General features: G+C 42.6%; 1 protein-coding gene and 1 long non-coding RNA gene across 2 annotated transcripts in view; one reads left to right on the forward strand and one right to left on the reverse strand.

The window, feature by feature from the left end:
* The window catches only part of LSG1 (large 60S subunit nuclear export GTPase 1), a 32,219-nt gene that overhangs the window by 11,065 nt on the left and 4,793 nt on the right, over positions 1–16,361 (reverse strand). The window contains exons 3-10 of the mRNA XM_010337748.3: positions 15,178–15,298; positions 14,938–15,024; positions 13,986–14,072; positions 8,978–9,038; positions 7,479–7,655; positions 2,186–2,599; positions 602–703; positions 373–516 (exon numbers count right to left, since the gene is read on the reverse strand). Coding sequence (XP_010336050.1) covers positions 373–516; positions 602–703; positions 2,186–2,599; positions 7,479–7,655; positions 8,978–9,038; positions 13,986–14,072; positions 14,938–15,024; positions 15,178–15,298 — 1,193 coding nt within the window. The remainder of the gene's footprint in view (positions 1–372; positions 517–601; positions 704–2,185; positions 2,600–7,478; positions 7,656–8,977; positions 9,039–13,985; positions 14,073–14,937; positions 15,025–15,177; positions 15,299–16,361) is intronic.
* LOC141585420 (uncharacterized) lies at positions 1,450–8,978 on the forward strand. The gene is made up of 4 exons (XR_012518872.1): positions 1,450–1,985; positions 4,173–4,290; positions 5,406–5,543; positions 8,781–8,978. It is a non-coding gene; the product is annotated as an uncharacterized LOC141585420 (long non-coding RNA).

A 16,361-nucleotide genomic window follows, 5' to 3' on the forward strand; every position in this document is an offset into this window, starting at 1 on the left:
CACATAGCAAGTATTCAATATATGTTAATTATACTGATTGATCAACCGTGATATAGACGATTTTCCCCCACTTAGAGAAAAGCAAAGTATTTGGGAAGGTTAAGCAAGTTCAAATGGCTAAATGACATTGTTAAATAGGTTTGCAACTTGGAGCTGAGTATCTGAAACCTGGATTCTTCCATTCCTACACTGCTGAAATCAGGAAATGAAGTTCTAATTCTGAAGTTCGCATGCTATCTCACAGTATGAACTTGTGCAGATCACTAGTATTTTAAATTCTTCACCAAATCTGAATCCCTCAAATGCCCAGAACAAACCTGAAGCCCTAATACGCACATAATAACTAGAGTGTTTCCGAAGCAGAAAGGATATTAATGATACAGGTGGAACGTGATCTCTCATCTGATCAATTGGGAGGATTCCACTGCAAGTCATTTCTGCCTTGGTAGACACAAAAGATGGCATCACCAAGCCTGGGCAGTCACATAGGCAGAGGCCAGGCTCCACATAGAGTGTCTGAAAGACAAGTAAGAGGTCTGAGCTGGGCATACAACAGATGAAGAAAGAGCTGCATACGAGTGGCAAAGAATTACAGACATACCTGAAAGTGCTTCGTGTGACCAGGGGTGGCAGACACAGATACTTTCTTGTTGCCCATGATGGTGTTGATTGTTGAACTCTTACCAACATTAGGGTAACCCACCTAGAAGAGACTCAGCAGTTACCAAACAGGAAAATACTACATCTATCAAAGACTCAGAGGCATTAGAGATAGTGGCAAGACTAGCATAAGCATCTGGTTACTTCAGAAAATTATTTGAAATCGATGCTGTGTTTGTTGAGACATCTTTTTTTCTCCTGTGATGAGGGTATATTTACTCAGATGTGTCTCCAGCGACAAAGGGTCAGGCTATGCACTATTTTAATTGTACAGGTTTTGCTGTGTCATCCCTTGTTCCCAGCCTTCCCTCACTGCCCCATCTACAGGCAGCCGTTTCTGTCGCATCTTCCACGCTGGGTGAGGATGATCAGATGGACATTTTAATAATCACAACACATTTTTTAAATTTTCAATCACTTTTTCGTTAAAGTCAGCATTCTTGCCTGGCATGTGGCGGGTGATCAATAAATGTTTACAGAATTTCTAGAGTGAGAAATTTAGAAAATGAGGAAGGCTGCTCAGTTTTTCCATAAATGTGAGAAAGAAAGGTACTTGTAGAGAAGCTGAACTTTCTGATACAAATTTTTAGCAACAATATAGAGAATGAAGCTCTAAAGCTCAAAGACACCAAGCAACTTTCCCAGTGTTCATAACAAGCTAGTTCTGCTGCTGAATTGGGAATTACACCTAGGTCTGTCTGACTCCACAGGCAACTCTTTTAACCAGTGCAGTAAAATAAGATGCCAATCTGCTTGTCATTTTAAGCAGGCGTTTTGGGGCAGGGGGTTGGGGCAGGAGAGAAGGGGGCTCAAAAATAACTAGGATTAGCTATACTTAGCATGCAACTGAAAAGCTAGGAGACTTTAAACCTACCACGATCTCCTTTCCCTCACTGTTATATTCTGGATAGATCTTTATAATAAATACATTCTCTAACATCTTACATCTCCTTAGCTAAGGATGGGGCCACCTAGAACCATGCTGTAGCCTTTGGGGTTTCGGCACGTCCACAGCCACTTTTGGAACTAGGGTATATAAAGCTGGGGGTGTGATCTACTTTCTCCCCTATCTGCTATGCTCTGCAGTGTTTATGCAACTAATGCATTTGTCATATTTTATCCAGCCCCAAGATGTTGGGGTTCTCCCTAATAAGCATCTGGAACATTTACAGCGTAAGCTGGCATGGATCACAGGGTGTCAAAAGAACACTGGGCTGAAGTCTGAAGACAACAATAACATCTCTTTCATTCTGCTCTGCTGGTTCTTCATATGACAGGAAAAGCTTTACTGAAGGGAGACTGGAGAATGCATTTAATGTGAACAGGTATGTTACCAATACAACCCTTGAGGAAGCTGATTCCTATGAGCTGGGGTCTGTCTTTGCCACTGCCTAATCTCATGATGCCAGTGGGCAACAAGAGGGCAATGTTCCCTATGATGCCAGAAGCCTGGTTAGTCTCGGGGGTCCTCATGTAGCTATTGAGGAATATGTGGTAACAATGTTCTGACATAATGTCATCTTACCAGTCCGACTGTAAGTTGCCCATCTTTCACCTTCTTCCCGGTGTGTAGCTCCTTAAAAAGCTCTAGTAACTCCTGCTTTGATACCAGATGGCTAAAGTTGTGTATCTGCCTCTTCTGCCGGGTGTTCCTGCCCGGAGCCTCACAGTCTGTCATACAGCTTTCCTTCCAGTCCTGGCCACAGTCCTCTTCATCAGGACTGTCTTCTTCTGAACATGTCTGCCAGTCATCTTCCTCTTCCTCCTGACAGTCCTCATACTCACTGTCATCTTCATCAGTAGTGGGATTTTCACTAAGTGAAGGAGAGTCCCTGGCTGGGAGATGTTCGGTCTCACTGTGTGAAATTTCAGCCTCGTCGAAAGTGGAGTTTTCAAACTCAGTTGTGTTGCTTTGTCTATCATCTCTGTTTACCTCTTCCTGATAAAATAGAAACACTCAGAAGTACATAACTGCAGTTTCCACTCTAGACGCGATACTTAATGAATTGGTTATGCAAGATGAACAGAGGACAGGCGGGCGCTGTGCCTCACGCTGTAACCCCAGCATTTTGGGAGGCCGAGGCGGGCAGATCATTTGAGGTCAGGAGTTTTGAGACCAGCCTGACCAACATAGTGAAACCTTGTCTCTACTATAAATACAAAAATTAGCTGGGCGTGGTGGTGCATGCCTGTAATCCCAGCACTTTGGGAGGCCGAGACGGGTGGATCACGAGGTCAAGAGATCGAGACCATCCTGGTCAACATGGTGAAACCCCGTCTCTACTAAAAATATAAAAAAGTAGCTGGGCATGGTGGTGCGTGCCTGTAATCCCAGCTACTCAGGAGGCTGAGGCAGGAGAATTGCCTGAACCCAGGAGGCGGAGGCTGCGGTGAGCTGAGATTGTGCCATTGCACTCCAGCCTGGGTAACAAGAGTGAAACTCCGTCTCAAAAAAAAAAAAAAATTAGCTGGGTGTGGTGGTGCATGCCTGTAATCCCAGCTACTTAAGAGAACTGCTGGAACCTAGGAGGTGGAGGTTGTAGTGAGCCGAGATGGTGCCACTGCACTCTAGCCTGGGCGACAGAGCAAGGCTCTGTCTCAGGAAAAAAAAAAAAAAAAAAAAAAAGATGAACAGAGGACAAGCAAAGTTCTGATGGAGACTGAAAGGTGAATATAGGGAGGAGACAATGAAAGCCTTTCAGTGCTGTGACAGACAACCATCAATGGTGAAGGAGAAATGGGACCTTCCCTTCCCGTTTTACTTTATATGTTTCTCTACTATTTGAACTCTGTACACATAACATGTATTGCTTTTGTAATTTAAAATAACTCTTTTGGCCAGGTGTGATGGCTCACACCTGTAACACCTGTAATCCCAGCACTTGTGTAGGCTGAGGTGGGAGGATTGCTCAAGGCCCGGAATTCAAGACCAGAGACAGGGTCTCTTCAAAAACAAACAGAAAACAGCAACAACAACAAAAACGCTTCAAAGAAAGCAAGGGGAAAAGCTTATGTTAAACTCAATTCTTTGGCAGTACATTATTTTGCAATGGACTGCATAATAAAACAAAGCATTTCTCAGGATCAACAACACCTGGAAATTGCATACTTTGCCATTTGCAGTTTGTTTTACATTTGTATTTTTTTTTTTTTTTTTTTTTTGAGCCGGAGTTTCGCTCTTGTTACCCAGGCTAGAGTGCAATGGCGCGATCTCGGCTCACCGCAACCTCCGCCTCCTGGGTTCAGGCAATTCTCCTGTCTCAGCCTCCTGAGTAGCTGGGATTACAGGCACGCACAACCATGCCCAGCTAATTTTTTGTATTTTTAGTAGAGACGGGGTTTCACTATGTTGACCAGGATGGTCTCGATCTCTTGACCTTGTGATCCACCCGCCTCGGCCTCCCAAAGTGCTGGGATTACAGGCTTGAGCCACCGCGCCCGGCTACATTTGTATTTTTAAAGACAGTGGTTGGCATGTTAAAAATAAACTGTTCTCTCTTAATTGCTTTTAGTCAGTCAAAGTACCATGGAGCACAGATCTGTGTGTGTGAAATGCAGCGGCAAAACTCAACTCCACATGTGGAAATTTACCAGTGAAAGAGATGAAAGATTCCCTTTGGAAAGCAAAAGGTAAAAATCATTTACTACTCATGGGTGTGTTAATTCTTCTGAATCCCTCTTGACAACAAAGCAGAAATAAGGCAATTTACAGTTACTAATTCTTATCAACAAGGGTGAATCTGTCGGGACTTGAAGAGTAATGGAAAGCTTGTATGATTTCCAAGTAATTTTGTGTTAGAATGATTAACAGTCACAGAAGGGGGCACAATGAATTCAGTCAAACATGTATCCTAAATCTTAAGAAAGCAGAAATAAAAACAAAATGCCAGGAAAAACAGGACGATTTCACAATCAAGCCTGCCAACTCAAAAAGAAACCTGGCTTATGAGAGAAATAGAGAATTGGAAGCAAGTTCTATGGTAAATGAGCAGTGAATGTAAAGAAGTCAGTGTCCTCACTGTGAGCTCTTTTGAGTCATTTTAAAATATGAAAGAAACAGAACAAGAACGCGAACTGAACATCAATGTGCAGTAGAAAAGCTGCAGCTAGAAGCAGTTCAGCCGCAGGAAAAAGAGCGGTGAAGACAATAAAAGGACTTTGCCATAATTAAGTTAAAAATTAAAAGAAAGAAGGGAAAACTCAATCTTTTGGAGAACACAGTGCAATTTCCAGGTGACCAAAGGAAACCCAGAGATACTCAACTCAGAACTGGGCTCTGTCTTTTGAAAACTGTCACATTTTTCAGAAGTTGAAAACTGAGGCTGAACAACTGCAGAAGATGAACCCAACTTTCAGGCAAGAAAACGGTGAACGTCAAGCTACTTCTAATATGTTCATGTTTGATACCCACATTACAGATTTGGTTACAAGTAAGACTTCGCAACCTGAGAAATCATGGAGAAGAGCAAAGAGTCCAGAAAACTTGGGAGAATCAAATGGTGCCTAACTCTTATAAAGGAGGAAGGAATTATCTGCCATAAACTATACACTGTCAATCCAGTGACTGACATTAAAACAGTTCCACCAGTTACCTGGTGAGCTATAACAATAAGACAGTTGTCAACAGGAGGCAACAAGAGTTGCTGATCATGCAAAAAAGTTCATTTCCCTTTGTTTGACTACTTGGTTAGTAAATCAAGAAAGGCCAAAGCTGCAGAAACTAATCTCCTTTCCATTTTTTATAGGGATATTGCATCACAGCAGAGCAATATAATGATAAGTATCTATTTTAAAAACTTCAGTAAGACAATGACGTCCAGAAAAGATTTGAAACAACAGAAATAATGGTTTAAGAGGGTGAACTACTCTTCTGTCTAAGAATGGTAAGCATCTATACTTAATGCTGAGAAGATTAAATGAGTAAAGTATGTAAAGTGTTTAGAACAGTGGTGCCTGGTAAAGAATATGTTTTTATTGACTTATTACTTTTACGGGTTAGTTTTAATTAATGATGGTAATAACTATTGTTATTCCATTTTTGTGAATATATCTATATTCACATAAAAACGCTAGGCACAGTGTGCTGCCAGTAAGTCCACAAAAGGTCACAGGGCTGTATCCTTGGTCCTATCCCGTTCAACAGTGTTATCAATGATGTGGAAATTCACAGCTAGAAGGTAAGGAAACGCTAACTGCGCACTCGAAGATGAACCCTGCCTTGGTACTAAACCATCAACATATTTAAAGGGAACAGCACTATCCTAAGGTGAGATAAAACAGAACGAATGTCTTTCTCTACACGTAAAGATGGGATGAAGTTTGCTTAATAAGTCTTTATTTTTTTGATGTTTGAGGGATTCAGTTGCTCACAGGTTCAATGAGCTAAGAGCAAACAGTTTCTGAAAGGGGATGAACTAACAGAAACTGAATGAATGTGAATATCCTGATCACAAGAAATATGAGTGCTCTGCATATGCCCTAGGCAAACACCACCTGGAATAACGTATTCAATTAGGTGTGGCCAGTTTTATCGGCAGTCCTGACGAAAGCAAACAGGCACCCAGGATGGGCGCCCCGGAGCTGGTGTCTATGAGGAACACAAAAGTAGAGAATGCACAGCTGCAGGAGAGAACTGAAGGGACAGAGTCCTCGGATCAAAGGGTTCGGTGGCTGACTTCCTTCCACTGAATGAAAGAATTTTCTAAATTTCAAGACAAAAAGGAACGAGCTACCTGGTTTCGAGCATCCTGTGGCTTAAAGTAGTCAAAGAGAAATATGCAACTGTTTGACAGGGATGGGGAGGAAGAAACTCCTTCCCAGAAACAGAGACGAGAGCTTATAAACTGAGCTCACGGAGGGGAGGGTGCTGTATTCATAAACCAGCCAGACGCAGCACTCAGTAGTCAACAGATGTCTGATACACAGACACAGGAGACGAGGACATGGAAAAAGACAGTACTTCGGAGATCTCGTGTCCACCTCTACAATTATCACTGATTTCTTTTCAGAGTTACTATTTTATTCGAAAGTGAAAACAAAGCCCCAACTACTTCTGCAAAATTTGGGTTACAAGATTAAGAAAATAATGTGGTATACCTTAATTTAGGGTTACTCGGTTTCTTCGTTTTCAAAACAAAAAGTCAAAATGGATTCTAATCAAGTCCTGAGAACTGACTACATCCTTCAGTTGCACCCTGGTGTTCTGAGGTCTCTTAAAACCAGTTACAAGGTCATTGTGGAACAACCTCCTGCCTACAATCTTTTTAAAAATTAAAAAATATAGCATCAGCATGTAGCAACAGTGGAAATGTCAGACTATCCAATAGCCACAGAGAAAGTAACTTTGTGATTTACTTTCCATATGTCATCCTAATCCAGCACATGGGAAAAACCCTAATTCCCATAAATTTCCAATAAGAATAAACAAAACACAAAGCTTTTTTTTTTTTTTTTTTTTTTTTTTTGAGACGGAGTTTCGCTCTTGTTACCCAGGCTGGAGTGCAATGGTGCGATCTCAGCTCACCGCAACCTCCGCCTCCTGGGTTCAGGCAATTCTCCTGCCTCAGCCTCCCTAGTAGCTGGGGTTACAGGCACGCACCACCATGCCCAGCTAGTTTTTTGTATTTTTAGTAGAGACGGGGTTTCACCATGTTGACCAGGATGGTCTCGATCTGTTGACCTCGTGATCCACCCGCCTCGGCCTCCCAAAGTGCTGGGATTACAGGCGTGAGCCACCTCGCCTGGCCAAACAAAGCATATTAATGAGAAATCAAAACCCTCCTCTTTGAAACCCAACCAAAAAAAGTCCCACAGATTACCTCCGAGTCAGCATTCAGGTGAATGTCTCCGGCCAAAGCTGACCAGAAAATAACCTTCACGTCTTCTTTTTCAAAGTGTGTGGCCCAGGCACTCCGCTGCTCTGCAGTCAGCAAGTCTGCCTTGTTGATCAGAATGACGTTTTCCTTATTGGCATCTATTTCTTTCACATAACATTCCTAAGCAAGACAAAGAGATTTAGAAAGACCTCTTCAAACAAGGAAAAATGAAGCTAATTATATGGAAGATCCCAGTAAAAGTCTACTGCTGCCCCTAGTTTTTCTCTTCTCTTTTCCACCCAACTCCTACAGACTGCCCCCAGTTTTAAATCACATCCTAAATTTAAAGATCTTTAATCATGATGCATTATACTAAACCTTTCAGTAAGCTCTGAAAAGAAGTTTCACCATTAATTTTTTTTTTTTTTTTTTTTTTTTTGAGATGAAGTCTCGCATTATCACCCGGGCTGGAGTGCAATGGCGTGATCTCGGCTCACTGCAACATCCACCTCCAGGGTTCATGTGATTCTCCTGCCTCAGCCTCCTGAGTAGCTGGGATTACAGGCGCATATCACCCTCTCCAGCGAATTTTTTTAAGTTTTTTAGTAGAGACAGGGTTTCACTATGTTGGCCAGACTGGTCTTAAACTCCTGAGCTTGTGATCTGCCCACCTCAGCCTCCCAAAGTGCTGGGATTACAGGCGTGATCGTGTAATCACCATCATGTAATCACCAAAAACATTAATGGTGGGTGCCCAGCCTACCATTAATATTTTTGTTATTTAAAAATAATCCGGGCCAGACATGGGGTCTCACGCCTGTAATTCCAGCACTTTGGAAGGTGGAGCGGGGAGCATTGCTTGAGCCCAGGAGTTGGAGACCAGCCTGGGCGACATGTCAAGATCCTGTCTCTACAGAAAATTACATAAGTAATAATAAAGAATAACATGTACTACAGTTCTCAAAAAGAAATATGAATACCTCACATGTTATACAGTGTTTTGTTAACTAACCCAAAGCTTTATTACGTTATCTCAAGGGATTCTCACACCTTAGTTATTAACCCCTGTGGTGTTTCATAAACTTAGCTCACTTGTAAAATACCACAGGGAGTCATAACTGAAGTGTGAGAAGAGAGACCTTATGGGATGAATTAAAAAAGTGAAGTGACCAGCAATATGCTAAAATACATAAAATGCTGTTTCAAAGGGTGTTTCCTGAAAAATGGGAAACTGGCAAATGCCTATTAAGTGGCTTCTAAACTAAAAACTAGAAAGCCCATGTAAGTGTCTGTGCCTTCTTGCAGATAGAATTGTTTGAGAAGAGAAAACATCTGTCTCAACAGTGGCATTATGTAAGCCCTGGACCCCGGAAGGAGAGGAGGCCTAATTAAACAAAGCTAGAGAGCAAAGAATGTATGCCTACAGTTACTGCACTGAGTGACGCCGCCCTCTCATTGCTACTCAAAGGACTTACGTTTGAATTTTGTCAAACTTGACTTACCAAATCCTCACATCTAAACAGGAGTGGGTTTCGAGCATCTACTATCTGGACCACAATATCACTGAAAAACAAACATGAGATAGACCAATCACTGTGAAGTGAAAGGGATTATTAACCACATAATAATGGCCAGAGTAGCAAACACTTGCAATATATGAAGCACTGGACATACATTAATTTTTTTTTTTTTTTTTTTTTTTTGAGATGGCATTTTGCTCTTGTTGCCCAGGCTGGAGTGCAATGACACGATCAAGGCTCACTGCAACCTCTGCCTCCCGGATTCAAAGATTCTCGTGCCTCAGCCTCCCAAGTAGCTGGGATTACAGGCATGCACCACCACACCTGGCTAATTTCGTATTTTTAGTAGAGACGGGGTTTCTCCATGTTGGTCAGGCTGCTCTCGAACTCCCGACCTCAGGTGATCAGCTCACCTCGGTCTCCCAAAGTGCGGGGATTACGGGCATTAGCCACCACGCCTGGCCCATATATTAATTTTTTAAGGTATAATTATTCCCAGTTTATGTATGAGTGACTTAAGGCTCAGGGCACTCACGTAACTTGCCCAGAGCCACCAACTAATAAGTAACACAGCTAGAATGGGAACCCAGGCAGCTTGGACCAGAGGTTTTGCTCTTAATCATAACATGCTATTGCTCTCATACAGCCTAGAGGGGTTCAGATGATGTTTCATTGCCAAAACATCCACTGTACTTCTGTGAAACTCTCCTGGTGAGATAAAATGGTATTCCAAATACTTTGCTCCAAGGTGAAGTCTACTAAATATTCAATCCCTAATCTGCATTCATGTTAAGGCCTCAAAAGAAAACTAGTACATCACTCGCTGACACCTGCCACTATTGAAACTAGTATCTTATTGAAACCCAGGAATAATAAGAAGAAAGCATATTTTTGGGAAACAATCATCTACCAATTACAAGAATGTGTTTAAATGGCAATACCACAAAACAGGAAAGTATCGAGTTAGGGTGCCCGGCTGAAGCAGGAAGGGCAAGTCCAACTTCTTCCATCACATATAAGGAGGTATGGCAATAAGGCAACCTGCAGCTGATGGCAAGCCCCTCACAGCCCTCACAAATACAGTGGGGACTACAGGTCTCCAGCACTGCAAGGAGAAAAAAAAATTCGCTTCTCTGGGAGGCTCCTCCCTTCCTTCAGCCTCTGAGGCTAGATGTTATAAAGTCCCACCATGACTGCCACTGGAAGGAAGTAAGCTACAGATGCATGACTTCTACCTCACAGCAGGGTCTCCTCAAAATCCTGATTGCTAACCAGACTTTTCTGGGGCAACTTTGCAAATATGCTAAACACCAAGGACTTAAGGTTACCATTTAGGACACACTTTTGACATTAAAAGTCCATTTTCTTTTAGAATAGTTAAAATTTTAACATAATCCTGTGATGCAAAGAAACTCACAGACTTGCTAATTTTGGACAAATTGTTTTTTAACTTCTCTAGTTAAGCTGGTTCTAGTATTTCCTTTAAGATAAGCATTCACTTTCAAATGGGATATTTAATAGTAAATAAAAAAATGATTGCCAAAAAATGGACAAAGCCTAATCAACTAAAGCCACAACGTCTACAAACATTATGTCGACAAACTGAACATATAGAAAGAACAGTCAGTTTAGAAACACCAGTAAGAAAAGAAGGCATTTTAAGACAGCTGCTCCATGTGCTGAATGAGGACGTAGAACAAAGCGCCAGCCACGTAGCAGGCAGGGTCAATGCTGAACAATGGAAGTGCCTTATCTTCCTGGAATACAGTATTCTGCCCTCAGTGCCTCTGCAGTTTCCTGCATTTCAACGACATATTATACATCTAATCTTTTCTGACCACTACGATTAGAATTCAAGAGGCAGATGGCTTAGCCAGCCTGTTACCAATCAGGAGACATCTGCTGTGGAGAAGATATCAATAAATATTTCCCATTCAAAGATGTGGCAGCAGTCATTTTTTAAATAAATATTTCTATGTAACTCAGATCCACTTTCTGACAACTATATTCCTTGAGTTAGGAAACATGTTCTCTTATTTTAAAAAAGGAGAAATACCACATAAAAATAACAGAGTAAGTAACACTGTAATCCAATTGAAGCTAGAAGTTTCAAGAAGTACAGGCTCACTTGGGAAGTTATTTAGGGGTGTAAAAAGTGTAAGAGGGGCTTCCTGTTAAAGTCAGCACAGATGGTTACCTCTGTTCCCTCTCAAAACCTACAAAAACAAAGGCTGAAATTCATTAGGATAAAGAGAAAGAACAGCAGCAACCAAATATCAAACCAGTAAGAAGCAAACCTGTTCATGCCCCAGACAATAAAGCAAACCCAGGAACAGAAGCATCAGCTGTCTCTCAAGGGCAAGAATGAGGCCTGGGCCTGTAACCAGCCCGAACAGTGAGCTTGTAGGTCGGCTCCTCTGTTCCATTCAGACAGGCAACTACAACCCATCACACAGCCCGGCTTCCCCACCCCAACAGCAGAAGGCTGGACTTTCCTGTGGAGAAAATGAACCTGAGACATTCCAGGACTGGGACCTCAAATACAGGGAAAATGGGAAAGAGCTGCCACAGTGCAAAAAGGGGAATGAAACGCAAGCCTCTGAAGATTCTGAACTGTGAAGATGCCCAGCAGCACTGTATTATACCACCTCCTGCCCCTTTCCTGCCAGGAGGTCATTCTTCCTTTTCAAGACTGACTGGAGGGCCGGGCGCGGTGGCTCATGCCTGCAATCCCAGCACTTCGGGAGGCCAAGGCGGGTAGATCACGAGGTCAAGAGATCGAGACCATCCCGGTCAACATGGTGAAACCCCGTCTCTACTAAACACACAAAAAATTAGCTGGGCATGGTGGCGCGTGCCTGTAATCCCAGCTACTCAGGAGGCTGAGGCAGGAGAATTGCCTGAACCCAGGAGGCGGAGGTTGTGGTGAGCCGAGATGGTGCCATTGCACTCCAGCCCGGGTAACAAGAGCAAAACTCCATCTGGGGGGCGGCGGGGAGTCGCGGAGGTGGGGGTGGGGAAAGACTGACTGGCTCTGGGGAAAAGACAGATCTTAACATCTTGGGGTATTCCTACAAAATAAAACTGACTCCTGCCCAGGCACCCTACAGCGAAGCTCACCATCTGGCGAATTCCACCTCAACAGGGAGGCCTGTCAATCGGCTTTGTAATGCTTTGTTCTTAGATACAGACAGACAAACACCACTAGACATCAAAAGAAGGCCTCTTCCATTAACAGTCAGAAACCAGAATAAAGAGAAAAGCAACAAAGAGGAAAGACAGATAATAGGGGAAGCAGGAAAAACTCTGAAAACTGTAATGGAGTGTGAAGGTGGAGGGGGCTCCCCTCAAGGTCCAGGCTGCAGTACTTCCATGCTTGTTACCAGTTCTCTTTGGAAATAAGAAAACGGGTGTTCTCAGGAGCACACAGCCTCAACTACCAAGAAGGCACCAAAGAGTCTACTCGGCTCCACAGAAGTTGCCCAGTTCCCCGGGTGAATGGTTCTGCCCCGCTCCTCAAGCCTAATTGAGTAAAAGGAGACTGCGTGGAGCTGGTAATCAGCAGTAAGCTTTTCCTCTCTTCCGCCTCAGAGGTGTGCCCTGCTTCTCTGACCTCCCCACATCCCAGCCCAAGAGCCCTTTCTGTACCCTCAGAGAGCAGAGGATGGGGGTATTTAAGTGACTTTAACTGTCATCACGCTAATTAGAAACGTAAGTGACTTTTACAAGTTTAATCCGAATCCTGTTTTCTTTTTTTGGAGACAGTCTCGCTGGAGTGCAGTGGCACGATCTTGGCTCACTGCAACCTCCACTTCCTGGGTTCAAGTGACTCTCCTGCCTCAGCCTCCCGAGTAGCTGGGATTACAGGCACGGACCACCAAGCCTGGCTAATTTTTGCCTTTTTAGTAGGGACAGGGTTTCACCATGTTGCTCTGACTGGTCTCAAACTCCTGACCTCAAGTGATCCACCTGCCTTGCTCTCCCAAAGTGCTGGGATTACAGGCGTGAGCTGGGCCGTTTTCTTAATTACAACACTAAATGTGGTAAGATTCTTTCTGAGAATCCCAGTTAAAACATTGTTTCCTAGTGTTCTTGCTAGGTTCACTTTATAGATTTAAGGGGAAAAAAAAAAAAAAAAAAAAAAAACCAGCCTGAAGGGTCCTTGGTAAAAAACATCATTTCAAATACAAGGTTCATTTATGAAGTCCTTGAAAGTAATTCAGAAACTCCTTGAGGAAAACAAAAACCTTTTAACTACACCAAAGAGGTGAGACTAGAGACAGTTGATTCGTCAACTTCTAATAATCAGGAATTCTCCTTAGTGTTATATGAAAAGGAATAAAAATCTTCCATTCTCAATTTGTCAAAATCATTCTCTTCTTTTCAGAGCCCAGTTAAAAAAAAAATGCTCGTGATTTCCTCAATACTTATCAACTGCTCTTTCCTCTGCTATGACTCGGCTCACTTTCTATCTGCAGCAAAGCAGGAATTATACCGCCCTCTGTATTTTACTAAGTATCAAGTTCTCTGAGTGCGAGAATTCATTCATTCATTCATTCACCTGTGTGCCTCTGGTGCCAGTTGCTTTGCTTAGCGCTTAGCTGACCGTGGTGAAAGTCGGCTGACATGAGCTTTGACATTTGCCTCTCCCCTTAACATATATGCTCTTTGCAGGCAGGCACTTAACTCTTTTTGTACACATATTTTCCATATTACCAGTAGACACTCAATATACGTTTGCTAAAATATCTATATAGATGCTTCAGAATTCATCCTACAGAAAATATTCAATATTCTCACACACTTATCAACATATTTCTCTAATAACAAAAAACTATACAAAATATATGACAGTATCATACTTTTTATAATTCTTAGTAACCCTCTGCATAACTTAATTCCTGATACCCTGAGCCTATAAGCCTATATCAACATCCAAATCTAATACAACGTCACTACAACATGTCTATTACAGAAAACGGTACTTTACCTTCTCTCAAGGACTCTCCAGAGCTGGCGCCAGAAGTCCAAATTTCGTTCAAATGGAGTCAGTATCAGCTTTTGTTCCTCTTCTAGCCTAGTTTTTCAGTGAGAAGTTTGTATCTTTGCCAGATTACAACAGACAATTTTTAGCAGTGTAAATGCTCAAATTCATTACATTAAAAATAAGTATTGTGTACAAATATCGAGGGTCAAATTATTTTATGTATTTCCTGCTGAGACACCATAAAAATACTATTTATTTATACAATATGCCACCAAATTCAAATTTTATACTGAAGCTATTTATGCCCGGGAAGTTTATCTGTCACACAAAGTCATTTCCTTCCCACAACTCTTACTGAAAGAATGTGTAGGAGTGGCCAGGCGCGGTGGCTCAAGTCTGTAATCCCAGCACTTTGGGAGGCCGAGGCGGGCGGATCACGAGGTCAAGAGATTGAGACCATCCTGGTCAACATGGTGAAACCCCGTCTCTACTAAAAATACAAAAAAGTAGCTGGGCATGGTGGCAAGTGCCTGTAATCCCAGTTACTCAGGAGGCTGAGGCAAGAGAATTGCCTGAACCCAGGAGGCGGAGGCTGTGGTGAGCCGAGATCGTGCCATTGCACTCCAGCCTGGGTAACAAGAGCGAAACTCTGTCTCAAAAAAAAAAAGTGCAGGAGCACAGTGATCAACTCCAGGGTGCCCAATGGCCAAAGAAGGGAATGAAAGAAAAGGCCAGGAACTGAACAGAGTAACCAACTCACCATCTCTGTGCAAGGATGAATATGCACCTAGCATGTTTTTGCACACATATCTATTTGCACTTGTTAGTAGAATGCTACCATTTCCTTTTTAAAAGAATCAAAACTTCAAAATGCAAATGGCCACACACGCACGCCAAATGTCTGAACTCAGGATTTCAACGTAAGGTAAGTATTCACAGAGTCTGTAATACTCACCGGACAAGCTGACGTCTCCATTCTAGAAAGTTATCTTTCTCTGCCTGTTTGAGTTCTTCTGGGCTAGTGTTTTTGTCCCAGTTTGGTCTGAAACAATCATAGAAGAAAAAAAAAAATTCCACACAGAAGTAACCAAAACGAAATAGGGGAATTTGGATCTAATCGTGGCAGCTGAGAAAAAGAACTAATACTCAGTGGTCTTGTATGTTTTGTGGCATTCTAAATTCTTCTTCAACTCACCTCCTTGGTATACACAAGAACTGTTTATTTTCTTCGTGGAGCTTCTTAATTCTCTGGCTCTCCTCAAAAGATAGCAGTCCAGTTCTAGCCTCAGCCGTCACAAACTTAATATTGAGTTTCTCTGTTGAAATAAAGAAAAGTACTATTACTTAAGAGGCAATATAGGGCCAGGCACAGTAGCTTACTCCTGTAATCCCAGCACTTTGGGAGGCCAAGGTAGGTGGATCACAAGGTCAGGATGGCCAACACAGTAAAACCCCATCTCTACTAAAAACACCAAATTAGCCAGGTGCAGTGGCACACACCTGAAGTCTCAGCTACTCAGGAGGCTGAGGCAGGCAGATCACCTGAGGTCATGAGTTCGAGACCAGCTTAGCCAATATGGTGAAACCCTATCTCTAGTAAAAATACAAAAATTAGCTGGCCATGGTGGTGGGTGCCTGTAGTCTCAGCTACTCAGAAGGCTGAGGCAGGAAAATCGCAGTGAGCCAAGATCATGCCACTGCACTCCAGACTGGGCAACACAGCGAGATTCCACCTAAAAAAAAAGAGGCAATACATACAGAGTGTGGGTCATACTGATAAACTTAGAAAACTACAAATGAGAGCCCCTAAGAGAGTTTCAGCTTTCTTGATTTAGATTCTTCTAGCCTTGTATAAATTATTATTTCCAAATGAAGTTTCATGCCAAGTGTTACGACACTGTTTTCGACTGCCACACAGGATTTCATACTGTGACTATATCACAGTTTATTTAGCCATTTTCCCTGCTATTGGAACATTCAGTTTCCAAGTTTTCATTATGAAAATACACCATCATCTGGGAGCTTGTTAAAAATGTTAATGCTCCAGTTCTAACACACACTCACTGAATTAGATGCTCTAGAGTCTAGAGGATGAGACCAGGAATCTGTTTCAAAGAGTTCTCTGAGCAATTCTGCTGCTCTAGGGTAGACACTGAGAAGTGCTAGGTCATAGGATATGCAACTGTATACTTTTTTGAGACAAGATCTCACTCTGTCACCCAGGCTGGAGTACAGTGACACAATCTCAGTTCACTGCAACCTCTGCCTCCCAGGCTCAAGTGATCCTCCCACCTCAGCCTCCTGAGTAGCTGGGACTACAGGCCTGTGCCACCATGCCTGGCTAATTTTTGTATTTTTAGTAGAGACAAGGTTTTGCCA

The sequence above is a fragment of the Saimiri boliviensis genome, chromosome 8 (genome assembly GCF_048565385.1).
Source record: "Saimiri boliviensis isolate mSaiBol1 chromosome 8, mSaiBol1.pri, whole genome shotgun sequence".
Taxonomy (NCBI): Eukaryota; Metazoa; Chordata; class Mammalia; order Primates; family Cebidae; genus Saimiri; species Saimiri boliviensis.